At 34.7% G+C, this 16160-nt stretch overlaps 2 protein-coding genes across 5 annotated transcripts in view; both read left to right on the top strand.

The window, feature by feature from the left end:
- Window positions 1-16160, top strand: part of LOC129749632 (uncharacterized) — a 566714-nt gene that overhangs the window by 108938 nt on the left and 441616 nt on the right. The gene's annotated exons all lie outside the window — the stretch shown is intronic.
- LOC129749634 (uncharacterized) lies at window positions 6866-9365 on the top strand. The gene is made up of 3 exons (XM_055744667.1): window positions 6866-7556; window positions 7613-7753; window positions 8328-9365. Exons 1-3 carry the CDS (start codon window positions 6959-6961, stop codon window positions 8357-8359), a joined length of 771 nt encoding a protein of 256 aa, XP_055600642.1. The 5' UTR covers window positions 6866-6958; the 3' UTR covers window positions 8360-9365.

Here is a 16160-nt window from a genome sequence, read left to right as displayed (position 1 = left end):
TAGGAATTGTTGTTTTTTCATAAATTCATTAAAAAATTATATTTTAAATCCATAACCATAAAAAATTCACAATCATAATGGTGAATTTTTAAAAAACAATAAATTTCAAGTAAAGTGTTTAACAGATAATTACTTTTTTGTTTGGTTGGATTCGAAGTTACAGTCTTCGACAAAGTTGTTCAGAGGAAAATTTCCGTGATGAAATTATAAATTGACACAAAATTTTGGTAATGAGTTCCACAGAAGTATCAAAAGCGATTTTTATTTTCCAAATAACTTCCTCAAACTTCGTAGGATCCATTCCCGTACTCAAAAATGTCACCTCGTCGATCTGTTTAACCGTAATCCTCTCTTGAGGGTATATATGTCACTATTGGAAGTATAGCAGCTTGTCACTTTATTCGGGTGCATCCAAATAGAAAAAAAATCTCAATTCTTGAAATCTTTAATGTTGCATCATTACTTTTTTTTATGGATGAAACCGGAAAGCCCAAGAAAAAACTCCCAAATCAGCTTGAATGTCAATAAGACACTCCTTGCTCAAAATCGCTATATCTTGTTTCTCAATCAATTTTTACAAAATTTCTTGTTTTGGAAACCGATTGCCATCCCTTCAACTTACCGGGTGGCAACGACCTCCTTCAAAAGAGGTCATCCGAAAATCTAAAAACATTTTTCATCAATCCTGTTACTATTTAGCACCCATGCCAAATTTCAGCTCTCTTGGCGGCTGAGCTTATTATAACCAGCAAATACATACTTTAATATACTCGGAACCTTGCCACGAGCAGACATGGTATATGATTCAAACGCTGGAATTTGTTTGAAATTGGGTTTTACCGTTCATCAGAAACATCTGTCCCATATCCTCGGTACCGTCTACATAGCTTACGAGCTGTGGAACTAGCAAAAACTTGTGGTTTGAGGTTGGGTTTTAATGACTCATAACTAGACAACACCTTCTGCTCATCGGAGAAATTTTTTTTGGACATTTCAGCGATCTACCCTTAGTTTTTCGCTTATTGAAAATTAAAAATGCTGGTATACGACTTGACTTCCCTGATGAGCCCTAACCGTAGTTGACGATCATGTGCTTCACTACAATGCTTGAATCGAACTTTGTGGACATTTTTGACAGTGTTTGCATACTTTTCCACCACTCATACATACAGTAATGCTTTGCCTCAGATAATCTGAGAAATTGCACATTGACAAAAGTTTCGAAACACATCTTTTTAAAAAAAAACAAACTCGTGAATAATTGTGTGTTCCGTATTTTATAAATCTAAAAATATAAAAATAAAACAATTTTGACTGTTCATTGATTTAAAAGTACGGTTTTACCTCCACTTCTCTGTAACGTTTATTTGTGGTCATGATCTAATATATTTCAAAAAATATACCCTTATGTGCAACGCAGGCCCGTGCGAAGGACCCGTACATGGGGGGGGGGGGTTTCAAAATTCAAAATTTAGCCAAAAATAATAACAATACCAAAAATATACAATAAATAAGGTAATTTATTTTTAAATAATTTTCTTACTTATGATTAACACACAAACTTAAAAAATAATAAATATTACTGATAACATAAATCAAAATTTTCAAAACAAATTAGAATGAATGTTTCAAATCAATGCTATTTCCAGTAAGTCATTCATTTATCAAAATGATGTTCCTTATTGTGAACTAGAAATTTGCTTGAAAATTAATTTTAAGCAGTAAAGTTTTCAAATTTGAAATCAATATTTCCGAAACACCAGAAAAAGAAAGAAAATCAAAATTTCTAGTGAAGCTTCACTACTTCACAGAAATAGAATACCTAAAATTAAACACCAGATTTTTAAAAATTAACCATGATAAAAATTGTTGGAGAAATGATAATGATTGTTATTTACTATTCATTTTATTTCAAATTTCTTTTCTTCATTTTCAGTGGAAGGATTGATTAAAAAATTTCGCTGTACTACCTTGAATTTCAAAAGAAAATAAATCACGAATTAAAATGTGGATTCTCGATGAGGAAAAAAACAGTTCAAACTTATGAGAGTTTATTCAATAGTTGATAATTGTTTTTTTTTTGGAAAAAGAAGACAATATTTAACTTTATTTCAAGACTGCCGGTGATCAAAGTCAAAGATAACACCCTTTTCTATATTTAAATTCTTCCAGTTATTAAAATAAAAGTAAAAAAAGTTCTGAAGTTCAAAATGAAAACTTTATATATTTATAATAAAACATGTTCACTTAAACTGACGAATTACGGATTGGGAAATGATCAATAAGAAATTGATAAAGTAAAAATAAAAATAATGAACTCCAAGTTTTGTAGTAAATATTAAAAGCACAAAGTTTTAAGTTGCTATTTCAAATAATTTTCGAACTTTCCAAAAATAAATTAAAAATCATGATTGATTGGAAAAGTGATTTAATATAATGAAAATTAAAGAAATAAAATTTATGAATTTATAATTTTATAAATTTTTCAATCGAAGGCTTTTAAGTTTAAAATTTCATGCTCTGAGTATGTTGTCGGTTTCATTTGGAAAATTAGGTCCTGGAAAGGATAGAAGGCGGACACTTTATTTCTCTTATTACAAATTAAGTTTCAAAGTCTTCCAAGAAAATTATGTTTTTAGACAACAAAAATTAAGTATTGAATAATTAAATCAATATTATGTAAAAATATTTCATAAAGCTTAAATAGTTTACTTTAAAATTCGGTAAATGGATTTGAAAATTTAAACAAAATATGAAGAAGAAAATGATAAGTTTTTTGACATTTTAGAAGTTTTGTTTTCAATAAACTCGTCTAAACATTTTGAAAACTTATTGACAGAATTTAATTGATCATTCAAAGGAACAGCATTTAGGTACCTATGATTGAATAATTTATTTGGTACATTTAATTTTTAAATTTTAATTTATATAAAAATTTTAATAATTTTTTTCTATTACCTTGCGTTTAGTGATATGGAGTTTATAAGTTTAAAATGTATCAGTTTTAGGTGAAAATAATCTTTGATAACTGATGAAATAACAAATCAACGGTAAAGCAATATCTAATTCTGAATTTGTTTATTATTCATTTAATTCAATTAAGAAATAATATTTTTCTGATATTACTAACTAAAGTATAGAAAACGAAATTGAATTCATTTAACATAATTTGTTAAAAACTGCAAAACAGTTAGTTTTTTTTTGCTTAAAAGTATCTTAAACTCAATTTGATTTCAAGCTTCATCCATTGCTTTCGAATGTGATGTTGAGCATTTAGAAGAACAAGTAACACAAAATTAAATTGTGACTGAAATTGGTTTGTTGAAGAATATTTTTTATCAGCACGATGGTTTGTCAATCAACATTCTTAGTAGTAAAGTAGAGGATATAAGGCTTTAGATTTTATTTTGCTAATTCTGATGAGCATCATAGCTTCCACTTGTTAATGTTTAAAATTTGTATTCCATGAATCAATTTTTATGTTAAAATTGTTGGTTTCAAACTCTGAATTTGTTTCGTTACACTTTTTAATAAACACCCATTCTAAGAACGAGGTAGTGTTTTTGAATGTATTGTTTAAAGTTTTAATACAAAATGATGATTGAATTGCAATCGAAATTTACAATTAAAACTTTGTTTAAATTGGTGAACAGCATATATGTAATTTCGTAAAATAAAATGTCTCAAGTCTAGGGTGAGTGATGATTAATATCCGCCGGAGGCGAGAAAAAATTTGTCATTTCCCTTTACTACGTTGAAAATGTTACTTGAAAAAACCTTCATGGGAGGGGGGGGGGGGGGGGGTTAAACCCCTAATCCCCCAAATTGACACTCCAGTTACTGAAACGGGTTAAAATTTAAGGGACGGAAGAGGGTAAATGTTGTGGATAGAGAGTCATAGCCTTTTATATAAATCAGATTAGCCTTTGTAACATTCAAGAAAAAGAAAGAAATCAAAAATCGATCAATTTTGGTAAACGCTTTTCTACCATCGAAAATTCAAATTTTGTGGCTCCATATAGTGATTCAAGCTTTCTGAAGCCTTGTAACAGGATTTCGGAGGTTCAAAACACTCCGTTTTAAAATCTTTGAAGCACTGGTTTTAGGGTAGTTAGGCTTGAAGTTGCTACATTTACAATTCAAAAGTGAGAGTCTCATGGTTTCAAGGTTAATCTCATTTGGTTCACTCTCTGGAGCCACTACCTGTTTTCAAAAATTTTATACAAACGCGAACAAGTTAAAATGTTTTAATTGCACAACTATTATGTTGATACAAACTTTCTATTTGTAACAAAAAATAGTTATTTAAAATGGATTGAAGTTTGAAATACGACTTTTAATTTGTAAACACAGTAGAATCTATCTATTATATAAAATTCTCTTGTAACGGTGTTTGTAGTACTACTCCTCCGAAACTAGCCAAAGGATGCAAATAAAATTATTTTTAGAATATTCTCTAGCCATGCGAATCGGTTTATATCGAATAAAAATATCAAAAAGTCGCTTCAATTGTCCGTTATAATTGAATTTGTAGTTTTTCGAATGAAATTAAAGTCATGACATCCATTTTCTCGAGATTTTCTTTTCTTTGGGCGCCGGGCGAGCGGTTTGTTTTTCGTCTCCATGGTCGAGGCGTCGCGAGCAAACGTCGGAAGGGGATAGTAACCAAAGCATACTAATCAATGATCGCTAGAAAAATGAAAAATTTTGGCGCCTATTTCTGAACCAAGCATATTTTAATGCACGTGGTGGCAATATGCAACCTAGATGTGGTTGTCTAAAGCACCATCAAAATTTTCAGAAGAACAAAAAAAAATAGCAAGAGCCTTTCTTATTTGGTGGAATTGTTGCCATGAGGTGTTTAGGACGAGTGCCTCGATTACCTACATAGGATTCTTTACAGCGACGCTCACCTGTGTGGTGGTTTATAATGCAACTTAGCAACCACAAACAAAGTGAAAATATAAAAAATACAAACATTTGATCATAAGGAATTTAACGTCTATGGGGTCAGTCATCCCTGACGTGCAAATAACGGTGTCGAGTGGATCAAGTATCAGTTGCGTGGCAGTAAATAGAAAACGACGGGTAAATTTAATCCTCTTTGGTTTGCCATCTGCGTGTACCATCTTATGCAGAAAAATACATAGGCAGGTAAGTCGTAACGTTTAGCATAAATCTAGCATAAATAATAATTGTATTGCTTTCCATTTCAAGTTATTCCATCCTTTATCCATTGGAAACTCATTTCATCATCTACCGGAGTCAAAGGTGAGTTTATATCTAAATATTTATATACCTTAGCCGTGTTAAAAAATCTTAAAAAAATTGAATGAAACACATAATGTTCTCTTATGCATGACACATATATTATTGCCACAATTTTTGTGAACCATCAAATATGTAAGACACGATGTAAAGCCAAATAAGTGAAAAAATACGGAACGACGTTGAACGAGAAAATCTAAAAAAAAAGTACTTTTTCAAATATTTAACGAAGTATATTGAATTTTAAGAATTTGAAACAAGATAACCATTTCCAAGTCCAATTAGTTATGAACAAAATCTGAATTTGAAAAAAAAAACAGAACTAATACTTCTTCGGTTATTACGTTTGCTTTCCGATAGTGCTACTTTACATATCTATCGATTTTATAAAATTTTGCTATTTCATGGACCTATCGGATAGAATGAGGAAGTATCTCGCATGATAACATTAATTAAACGGCATTTTTGTTTTAATGCCTTAGATAGTTCACAGTCATGTGTTAACATGATACCAAAATGGTTAACTTATTGAAGATCATAAAAGTTTTCTCTTATCATGTTTTTTAAAGGTTTTTTTTTTACTTCTTGCCTAAGATAACAGAAAGCGTGAGATTCTAATTCCAATTGAAATCAGTAGGAAATTGAAAAAAACACATTCAATGAAAAATGAATACAAATTTCATATCACAGTTTTCTGCAAAATACATTTAAAAGATTTCGTAACAAGCAACTGCAGCATTTCTATCGTGCACGGCTTTTGTAAGGTTTTATAAACAATGGTTCAAAGTTAGAATCGCGACATATCACCATCTCGGTCATCAAAATAATCTGTGTCTTAGTGTTAAAATGATTTTTATAGCTTTTTTCTTTGAGATGTGAGAATTTGAGGAAAAAAATTATATGCCAAAATGAGAAATAAAGAAATTGGTTTTACTTCTTATAGTGTTTTATTTACAATAAGATATCTCTTTGAGATAACCGTTTTCATTTTCAAAGCCTATGTTTTGTTACATTTTGTCTTTCGTTACATTTTTATGTGTGTATTTCGTTTAAAAAATAAACGTTTAAATGTCAACGATTATTTTGAAAGAACAATTCCATCTAATCAATGCGTGTCCGTGTACATTGCTTATAGTGAATAATGCCACGACGAAAAAGGTCTAATTTAGGCCGTCTATCAAATAGATGTTCTGTTATCCGGAATATCAGATCGCGAAGATCTGCCGTACAAACCCAACAGGATACAAGCAATACGCGGGTCAACATGGCGCAATTCCGTGATTTACTACCACAAGAATCTCGAGCTGAAAGAAATCAACGAAGGCAATCAGAACGACAACAAGCGCGTCGTTACATAACTGACACACGGAGAGATGATGTTCAACAACGTGTACATGAACATCGAGCATTTACTTCGGAATCATTTCTTCGTATAGCATTCGAGTATGAACCTGATATTGACTACTTCTCTCATTCGAAAGTGATGATAGGTACTATGGACAAAGAGTGTCCACATTGTCATGCACTTAAATTCAAAAATGAGCCAGCTGGAATGTGTTGTGCGTCAGGAAAAGTGCAACTATCGGAAATCGAAGAACCACCTGAACCATTGAACGGTTTGCTGAAAGGTACGGATCCAGATTCGGCTCTGTTTCTGAAGTCAATTAGAAAATTTAATTCATCTTTCCAAATGACTTCATTTGGAGCAACCGAAATTGTCAGAAATAGATCAACTAACGGCCAACAATTCAATTCAACTTTCAAAATAAAGGGTCAAATATATCATCAAGTTGGTTCATTCTTGCCAATGCCCAACGAATCATATAAATTTTTACAAATATACTTCATGGGTGGTGAGGATCCTGATAACGCCCTCGATAATCGCGTGAATACACGATGCAGCTACAATAATTTGAATTCTCCATTTGCCAGACGCATTATTGGTGAACTGGATGTTTTATTGAATGAGCACAACGAATTATTGAAATTATTTATTTCACATATGCATCACCTACAAAGCGACGATCATGCTATTGTTATAAATCCTGATAGAACACCAGCGGGAGAGCATATTCGTAGGTTTAATGCACCTGTTGTCAATGACGTAGCTGCAATCATGGTAGGAGACCGTACAGCTCCACGAGAAATTGTGATCCGACGAAGAAATAACACTCTCGATTTCATAGCTGATACACACCGATTGTACGATGCTCTCCAATATCCGCTAATGTTCTGGAAGGGACAAGACGGATATTGCATTAATATTAAACAACGAGATCCATTAACAGGTAAATTAGTCTCTTTGAAAGCGAATAGTTTTTGAATAATAATGATTTTTTTAAAGGAAATGAAACAAACAAGAACGTCAGCTCGAAGGATTTTTATTCTTATCGTCTGATGGTAAGACGCGGTCAAGACAACATTATTTTACGATGTCGAGAGCTTTGTCAACAGTTCATGGTAGACATGTACGTGAAGATCGAAAGTGAGCGGTTGCGATACCTACGGTTTAATCAAAAGAAACTTCGTTCTGAAGAGTATATACACTTACGTGATGCTATTATGAATAACGCCGACACATCTGACATTGGAAAAAGTGTCATTTTACCATCATCATACATAGGCAGTCCACGTCACATGCAAGAGTACATTCAGGATGCGATGACTTTCGTTCGGGAATACGGAAGACCGTGTTTATTCATCACTTTTACATGTAACCCTAAATGGCCGGAAATCACTTCTTTGCTTTTGGAAGGACAAAATTCCACACATCGGCATGATATAACGGCACGAGTGTTCAAACAAAAATTGAAATCGTTAATTAACTTCATAACCAAACTAAATGTATTCGGTCCTACACGCGCCTGGATGTATTCGGTCGAATGGCAAAAGCGAGGATTACCCCATGCACATATTCTTATATGGCTTCAAGACAAGATACATTCTGTGGAAATTGATACTTTGATTTCCGCAGAAATACCTGATCCTTCAACCGACAGGTTACTTTTTTTTCTTTATTTTTTATTTTATTTTATTTTATAATTTTTCTTAACCGATAGGTTATTGTTCGACATTGTTACTAATAATATGATCCATGGGCCATGCGGTAACTTGAATCGTTTATCACCTTGCATGGTAGATGGCAGATGCACCAAGAGTTTTCCGAAATCGTTCACCAAGGAAACTATTACGAATGTGGACGGATATCCGATATATCGCAGAAGAAATATCGACGATGGAGGACAATCATTCACGAAAACAATAAACAACGTTGAATTAGATATTGACAATCGTTGGGTTGTGCCATATTCACCTTTACTCAGCAAAACCTTCAATGCGCACATCAATGTTGAGTTTTGTAGCTCAGTTAAGAGCATCAAATATATATGCAAATATGTGCATAAGGGAAGCGATATGGCAGTCTTTCGAATTGAAAATTCCAACTCAAATGTTTCTCCAGTCAATAAAAACGACGAAATAACGTTGTATCAAACAGGTCGATACATCAGCTCTAATGAAGCTGTGTGGCGTATCTTTGGTTTCCAAATACACGAAAGAGATCCAGCAGTTACACATTTGGCTGTGCATCTAGAAAACGGTCAACGAGTATATTTCACCAACGAATCAGCAGCAGATCGTGCGTTGAATGCACCAAAAACTACTCTCACCGAATTTTTTGAACTTTGTAACCGTAATGACGCTTTTGGTGCTTTTGCCAAAACTCTGCATTATTCAGAAGTACCACGTTATTTTACATGGGCTCCAGCAAAAAAATGGATGCCACGCAAACAAGGCTCACCGGTTGAAGCATGTCCCGATTTGTTTAAATCAAACACTTTGGGACGAATATTTACAGTCAATCCCAGGCAAACTGAATGCTTTTATTTACGTTTGTTATTGATTAATGTAACTGGCCCATTGTCATTCCAAGATATTCGAAAAGTGAACGGACAACAGTATCCAACGTATAAAGATGCGTGCTTGGCACTAGGCTTGCTGGAGGATGATAACCAATGGAATTGTATGCTTTCTGAAGCTGCATTGAACTGTTCTGCAAAACAAATTCGTTTACTATTTGCTATAGTGTTAACAACATGTTTCCCGACCAATGCTCAGACGATATGGGATACCCACAAAGATTCTATGGCTGAGGACATACTGCAGAGATATCGCATACAATGTAATGATCCAATGTTGACATTTAGTAATGCAATGTATAATGAGGCTTTAATTTCCATCGAAGATCATTGCATGATCATTGCTAACTTACGACTTGGTCATTTCGGTATGGGTACACCAAATCGAGATCCATCGGAAATAGCAAACACTGAAATGAATCGTGAACAGCAGTATAATATCAAAGAATTGGATGCAATGGTCACACGGAATGTCCGACTTTTGAATGTGGAACAAAAAAGTATCTACGATCGTATAATGCATTCAATTTTGGCTGGACAAGGGGGTTTCTTTTTTTTGGATGCACCAGGTGGAACTGGCAAAACATTTCTAATATCACTTATACTCGCCAAAATAAGATCAACTAATAACATCGCATTAGCCGTTGCATCATCTGGTATTGCAGCCACTTTATTGGATGGAGGAAGAACGGCACATTCAGCATTTAAACTTCCACTGAACATTCAAAACAATCAAGATGCAGTGTGCAACATAAAAAAACAATCATCAATGGCCAAAGTATTGAAAAAATGTTTAATCATCATATGGGATGAATGTACAATGGCGCACAAACATTCATAAGAGGCGTTGAATCGAACATTAAAAGACATAAAAAACAATGATCATCTTTTTGGTGGAACTCTGTTACTTCTGTCAGGTAATCTATTATATATTCATTACTAGCTGACCCGGCAAACGTTGTTTTGCCATCTAGGACAGTACCAAAACACGTTGATGGAATACATTGTGCGAGATAAAAATTACTGCATGAATTTCAAATTTAAATAACTCATCTAATCATTTAGAGTAAAACTAAATTATAATACCAATTTCTAATTTCAATGTTTTAAAGAGTTTGTATAATTCAAAATTAAATTTAATCTATTTTAATATTTTCTTTCTTCAGCTTTCTAATTTTTTTTTTTCATCCAGATGCTATTCAGAAGCTGAAATCTGAGTCTGAATTCTGAATCTGAATTTCGAATCTAAAATTTGAATCTGAATTACTAATCTAATTCCTGAATCTTAATTCTGAATTTTTAATCTGAATTCTGAATCTTTATTCTGAATCTGAACTCAGAAATTTGATTACTGGCAAATGTTGTGTATCTTATGGTTGTTTTTGCTATATGATTATTTAATATTAGGGAAGTAAATGGTGATGTCTTATTGAAATATCAAAAAGATTATTTTTTAAGGCTTTCAAAAGTAATTTTTTTTTATTAACTTAAAGTATACTACATGAAAACAACACAAACAATGATTATTAATTCTGAAGAACGGTAGAGTGAACAATATTTTTAGTTATTCCCTGATTCGCTAACACGACCAAATTCGATGGCTTACCCACGCGAGAACACGCCACGTAGAGTTGTCCATGTGAAAAACACGGTGTGCTCAGATCGAGACCACAAACGGACATGGTTTGGCCTTGTGCTTTGTTTATAGTGATCGCAAAAGCCAATCGGATTGGGAATTGAAGTCGTTTGAATTCCATGGGCATATCCGTTGGGATCATCGGTATTCTAGGCAGTAGTACATCTTCTCCTCGAAATTTTCCATTTAAAATGGTTACCTCGATAACATTTCTCATTAATTTCTTAATTACTAAACGCGTGCCATTACAAAGCCGTGGAGGGTTTAAATTTCGTAGCAAAATTACTGGCGATCCTACTTTAAGTTGGAGATTGTGTGGTGGCAAGCCTGGACAATCCAAAGAATTTAAAAACTCGGAAGGGTAGTTTACCGTTTCGTTGGCATCGCAAATGGTATCAATAGATTTGTATGACACTAAATCTCCTGGTATTATATGCTGAATCCTAATATTTAGATTGTTTACTACATCATTTTTGGCTGCCAAGATAGCTCTTTCTGCCAACCACTCGTGTCTTAGAAAGTTTTTGTCAAGTTCTGGGAATATGCTGTTAATGAGATCATTCTGGGACTCAACAATTTTGCAGAAGTCTTCCGGTAATTTGATACATCCTGTGTTTTCATGCTCAGCTAATTTCCCATCGCCGATTTCCAGAAGCTTTTTTGAGAATACTTCAGCGGATGGATCTTGAAGCGTTTCTACTCGCATGTTCGTTTTCAAGTGTAATTTTTTAACAAACCTCCACAAATGCGATGATTTTAGGCAAGCGTTCACCTCATCGGCATATGTTGACCGCGGAATAACGGGAAGGGTTTGTCTGAAATCCCCTAAAATTTTAAAATGAATATTCAATATTAAATGAAATTTCTACTCTTTAAACATAATCGTTAAAATATAAAATCATGACGAATGTTCTAAAAAAAAAGTTTTATCATTATTATAATGAATATATAATAGATTACCTGACAGAAGTAACAGAGTTCCACCAAAAAGATGATCATTGTTTTTTATGTCTTTTAATGTTCGATTCAACGCCTCTTATGAATGTTTGTGCGCCATTGTACATTCATCCCATATGATGATTAAACATTTTTTCAATACTTTGGCCATTGATGATTGTTTTTTTATGTTGCACACTGCATCTTGATTGTTTTGAATGTTCAGTGGAAGTTTAAATGCTGAATGTGCCGTTCTTCCTCCATCCAATAAAGTGGCTGCAATACCAGATGATGCAACGGCTAATGCGATGTTATTAGTTGATCTTATTTTGGCGAGTATAAGTGATATTAGAAATGTTTTGCCAGTTCCACCTGGTGCATCCAAAAAAAAGAAACCCCCTTGTCCAGCCAAAATTGAATGCATTATACGATCGTAGATACTTTTTTGTTCCACATTCAAAAGTCGGACATTCCGTGTGACCATTGCATCCAATTCTTTGATATTATACTGCTGTTCACGATTCATTTCAGTGTTTGCTATTTCCGATGGATCTCGATTTGGTGTACCCATACCGAAATGACCAAGTCGTAAGTTAGCAATGATCATGCAATGATCTTCGATGGAAATTAAAGCCTCATTATACATTGCATTACTAAATGTCAACATTGGATCATTACATTGTATGCGATATCTCTGCAGTATGTCCTCAGCCATAGAATCTTTGTGGGTATCCCATATCGTCTGAGCATTGGTCGGGAAACATGTTGTTAACACTATAGCAAATAGTAAACGAATTTGTTTTGCAGAACAGTTCAATGCAGCTTCAGAAAGCATACAATTCCATTGGTTATCATCCTCCAGCAAGCCTAGTGCCAAGCACGCATCTTTATACGTTGGATACTGTTGTCCGTTCACTTTTCGAATATCTTGGAATGACAATGGGCCAGTTACATTAATCAATAACAAACGTAAATAAAAGCATTCAGTTTGCCTGGGATTGACTGTAAATATTCGTCCCAAAGTGTTTGATTTAAACAAATCGGGACATGCTTCAACCGGTGAGCCTTGTTTGCGTGGCATCCATTTTTTTGCTGGAGCCCATGTAAAATAACGTGGTACTTCTGAATAATGCAGAGTTTTGGCAAAAGCACCAAAAGCGTCATTACGGTTACAAAGTTCAAAAAATTCGGTGAGAGTAGTTTTTGGTGCATTCAACGCACGATCTGCTGCTGATTCGTTGGTGAAATATACTCGTTGACCGTTTTCTAGATGCACAGCCAAATGTGTAACTGCTGGATCTCTTTCGTGTATTTGGAAACCAAAGATACGCCACACAGCTTCATTAGAGCTGATGTATCGACCTGTTTGATACAACGTTATTTCGTCGTTTTTATTGACTGGAGAAACATTTGAGTTGGAATTTTCAATTCGAAAGACTGCCATATCGCTTCCCTTATGCACATATTTGCATATATATTTGATGCTCTTAACTGAGCTACAAAACTCAACATTGATGTGCGCATTGAAGGTTTTGCTGAGTAAAGGTGAATATGGCACAACCCAACGATTGTCAATATCTAATTCAACGTTGTTTATTGTTTTCGTGAATGATTGTCCTCCATCGTCGATATTTCTTCTGCGATATATCGGATATCCGTCCACATTCGTAATAGTTTCCTTGGTGAACGATTTCGGAAAACTCTTGGTGCATCTGCCATCTACCATGCAAGGTGATAAACGATTCAAGTTACCGCATGGCCCATGGATCATATTATTAGTAACAATGTCGAACAATAACCTATCGGTTAAGAAAAATTATAAAATAAAATAAAATAAAAAATAAAGAAAAAAAAGTAACCTGTCGGTTGAAGGATCAGGTATTTCTGCGGAAATCAAAGTATCAATTTCCACAGAATGTATCTTGTCTTGAAGCCATATAAGAATATGTGCATGGGGTAATCCTCGCTTTTGCCATTCGACCGAATACATCCAGGCGCGTGTAGGACCGAATACATTTAGTTTGGTTATGAAGTTAATTAACGATTTCAATTTTTGTTTGAACACTCGTGCCGTTATATCATGCCGATGTGTGGAATTTTGTCCTTCCAAAAGCAAAGAAGTGATTTCCGGCCATTTAGGGTTACATGTAAAAGTGATGAATAAACACGGTCTTCCGTATTCCCGAACGAAAGTCATCGCATCCTGAATGTACTCTTGCATGTGACGTGGACTGCCTATGTATGATGATGGTAAAATGACACTTTTTCCAATGTCAGATGTGTCGGCGTTATTCATAATAGCATCACGTAAGTGTATATACTCTTCAGAACGAAGTTTCTTTTGATTAAACCGTAGGTATCGCAACCGCTCACTTTCGATCTTCACGTACATGTCTACCATGAACTGTTGACAAAGCTCTCGACATCGTAAAATAATGTTGTCTTGACCGCGTCTTACCATCAGACGATAAGAATAAAAATCCTTCGAGCTGACGTTCTTGTTTGTTTCATTTCCTTTAAAAAAATCATTATTATTCAAAAACTATTCGCTTTCAAAGAGACTAATTTACCTGTTAATGGATCTCGTTGTTTAATATTACAGTAATACCTCGATATAAAGCAACGAAATTTTTTTTTTCGTTGCTTTATATCGAAGTTACGTTATATCGAAACACTTCTTAAAATGGTCCTTTGGAGCATCGATAGCAGTGATTGAAATCCTCACCAATTTTCTCATCAGAGGCATTCAAAATACACACTTTGAGGCCTCGCATAGCTATACAGAAGACGATACATATACATTCATTCAAACCTCCCCCCATGAGAAGGATCTGCTCTGAGAGACACTATTCGTTTGCTGCCCCGAACGAACTCTCTCAACGTTCGGTTGCTACATGATGCATGAAGAAGACGAGGCACACATACTCATTTACGTTATTGAATTTGATGGACTCAAGCCGATAGCTGTCGTTGAGGAGAACATCTTCAACCTCGCCGCAAAGGTTGAGGCAACAACAAAAACAACCGAACTTATTACGTTGCACGGCCCGCAACGTATAGTGCAAAGAGGAGGGAGGAAAAGAAACGAAAAAACTAGCTGCCTGCGTGCGGTTGCTGTGCAATAATAGCAATAGCAGAAAAACCTCACGCATTCGATCCAGGCACAAACGAGGAGACTCGGGTTGGCTCTGCCTTTTGAATTCGCTTCTCTCAAGCTTGTAACAGGAGATGAGTGAGAGCCATTCGTTTGGTTTTTTGGATTCGCTGCCTCGAATGTATACTGCTTCTTGAAGGCGGGCCATATTGAGAGCGTATGCATCATCGGTTTTGTCGTTTTCGCTGCCTCAAAGCAACCTTTGCTTTCGAGTAAAGCAGTGAGCGAGAGAAGGTTGATCAATTCATGCTCAGAAAATTTCAATCACTGATCGATAGTGATCGTAAATGTGAAAAAGTTGATTTTTAATTCTGTTTGTACGGATTTAAGAAACTGCCCAAACTGCTCAAAAAAAATCTTTAAATGAAGTTTTGGTCATCCAAGCGTTCTTGGAGGACCTGTAGTATACTGGCAGCTCTTTAATGTTTTTCAACGCTTGTGGTTTCGCGGATTTCCCTATCATCATCAATGGAAGTTTGAATCTACCATCCATATTGCTACCAGATCCCTGCAACGTTACACGATTTGTCTATGTATCGTGTGACCAACATCTTTTAAATAAGTGGTCGTGAATCTCGTTTTTAAGCTTTTTTTCCTCCGATTTAAGCTTTTTTTGCCTTGAGAGCATAGGAGACAAAAGTTTAAATCTGAGGCAAAAAGCTTAAATCTGCCAAAACGAGGGGAAAAACAGGGGAAATCTGAGAGATGTGCTCCACACGGTTTGAATAACATTGCCGGGAAGTGATTGCTACATGGCATGAAAGTAATCCTCTCCTACTGACTTTCCGACCAGGTGCTCATCTGGCATCTTGCTCAACTAATGTTTGCGTTGGTGTGCTCTTAAAAAACTACCCACTTTCGTCAGCATTCCAGATTTGAGCTGGAGATAGATTTTTATCTTGGACTTCTTTTGTAAATTTAGCGATATAATTGCTATATTACTGGACAATTTTTTCCGCTTAGTTTAAGAAGGCAGATACCAAACCTTTTCATAGCAAGTGATAAAATCCGTGCATTCGCGATGGTACAGAAGTCTGTACAGTGATTGATCAACTGTCAGCAATCATAAAAACTTATTTGAATAAAAGACTACATGCCCTAACCTCACTTCAGCTCAAGCAACTTATCTGTAGGTGCAAATATAGTCATTAAGTTTTGAAATGAAGATCCCAGCCTAGAGGGATTTTTTAAAGCACATAAGCGACTATCACAATACTGAAAGAACTGGAGTTACATTTCCAACGCTTGC

Source organism: Uranotaenia lowii, chromosome 2, assembly GCF_029784155.1.
Source record: "Uranotaenia lowii strain MFRU-FL chromosome 2, ASM2978415v1, whole genome shotgun sequence".
Taxonomy (NCBI): Eukaryota; Metazoa; Arthropoda; class Insecta; order Diptera; family Culicidae; genus Uranotaenia; species Uranotaenia lowii.
Note: the sequence above shows the minus strand (reverse complement) of the source record. Positions and strands in the feature narration are given on the sequence as shown.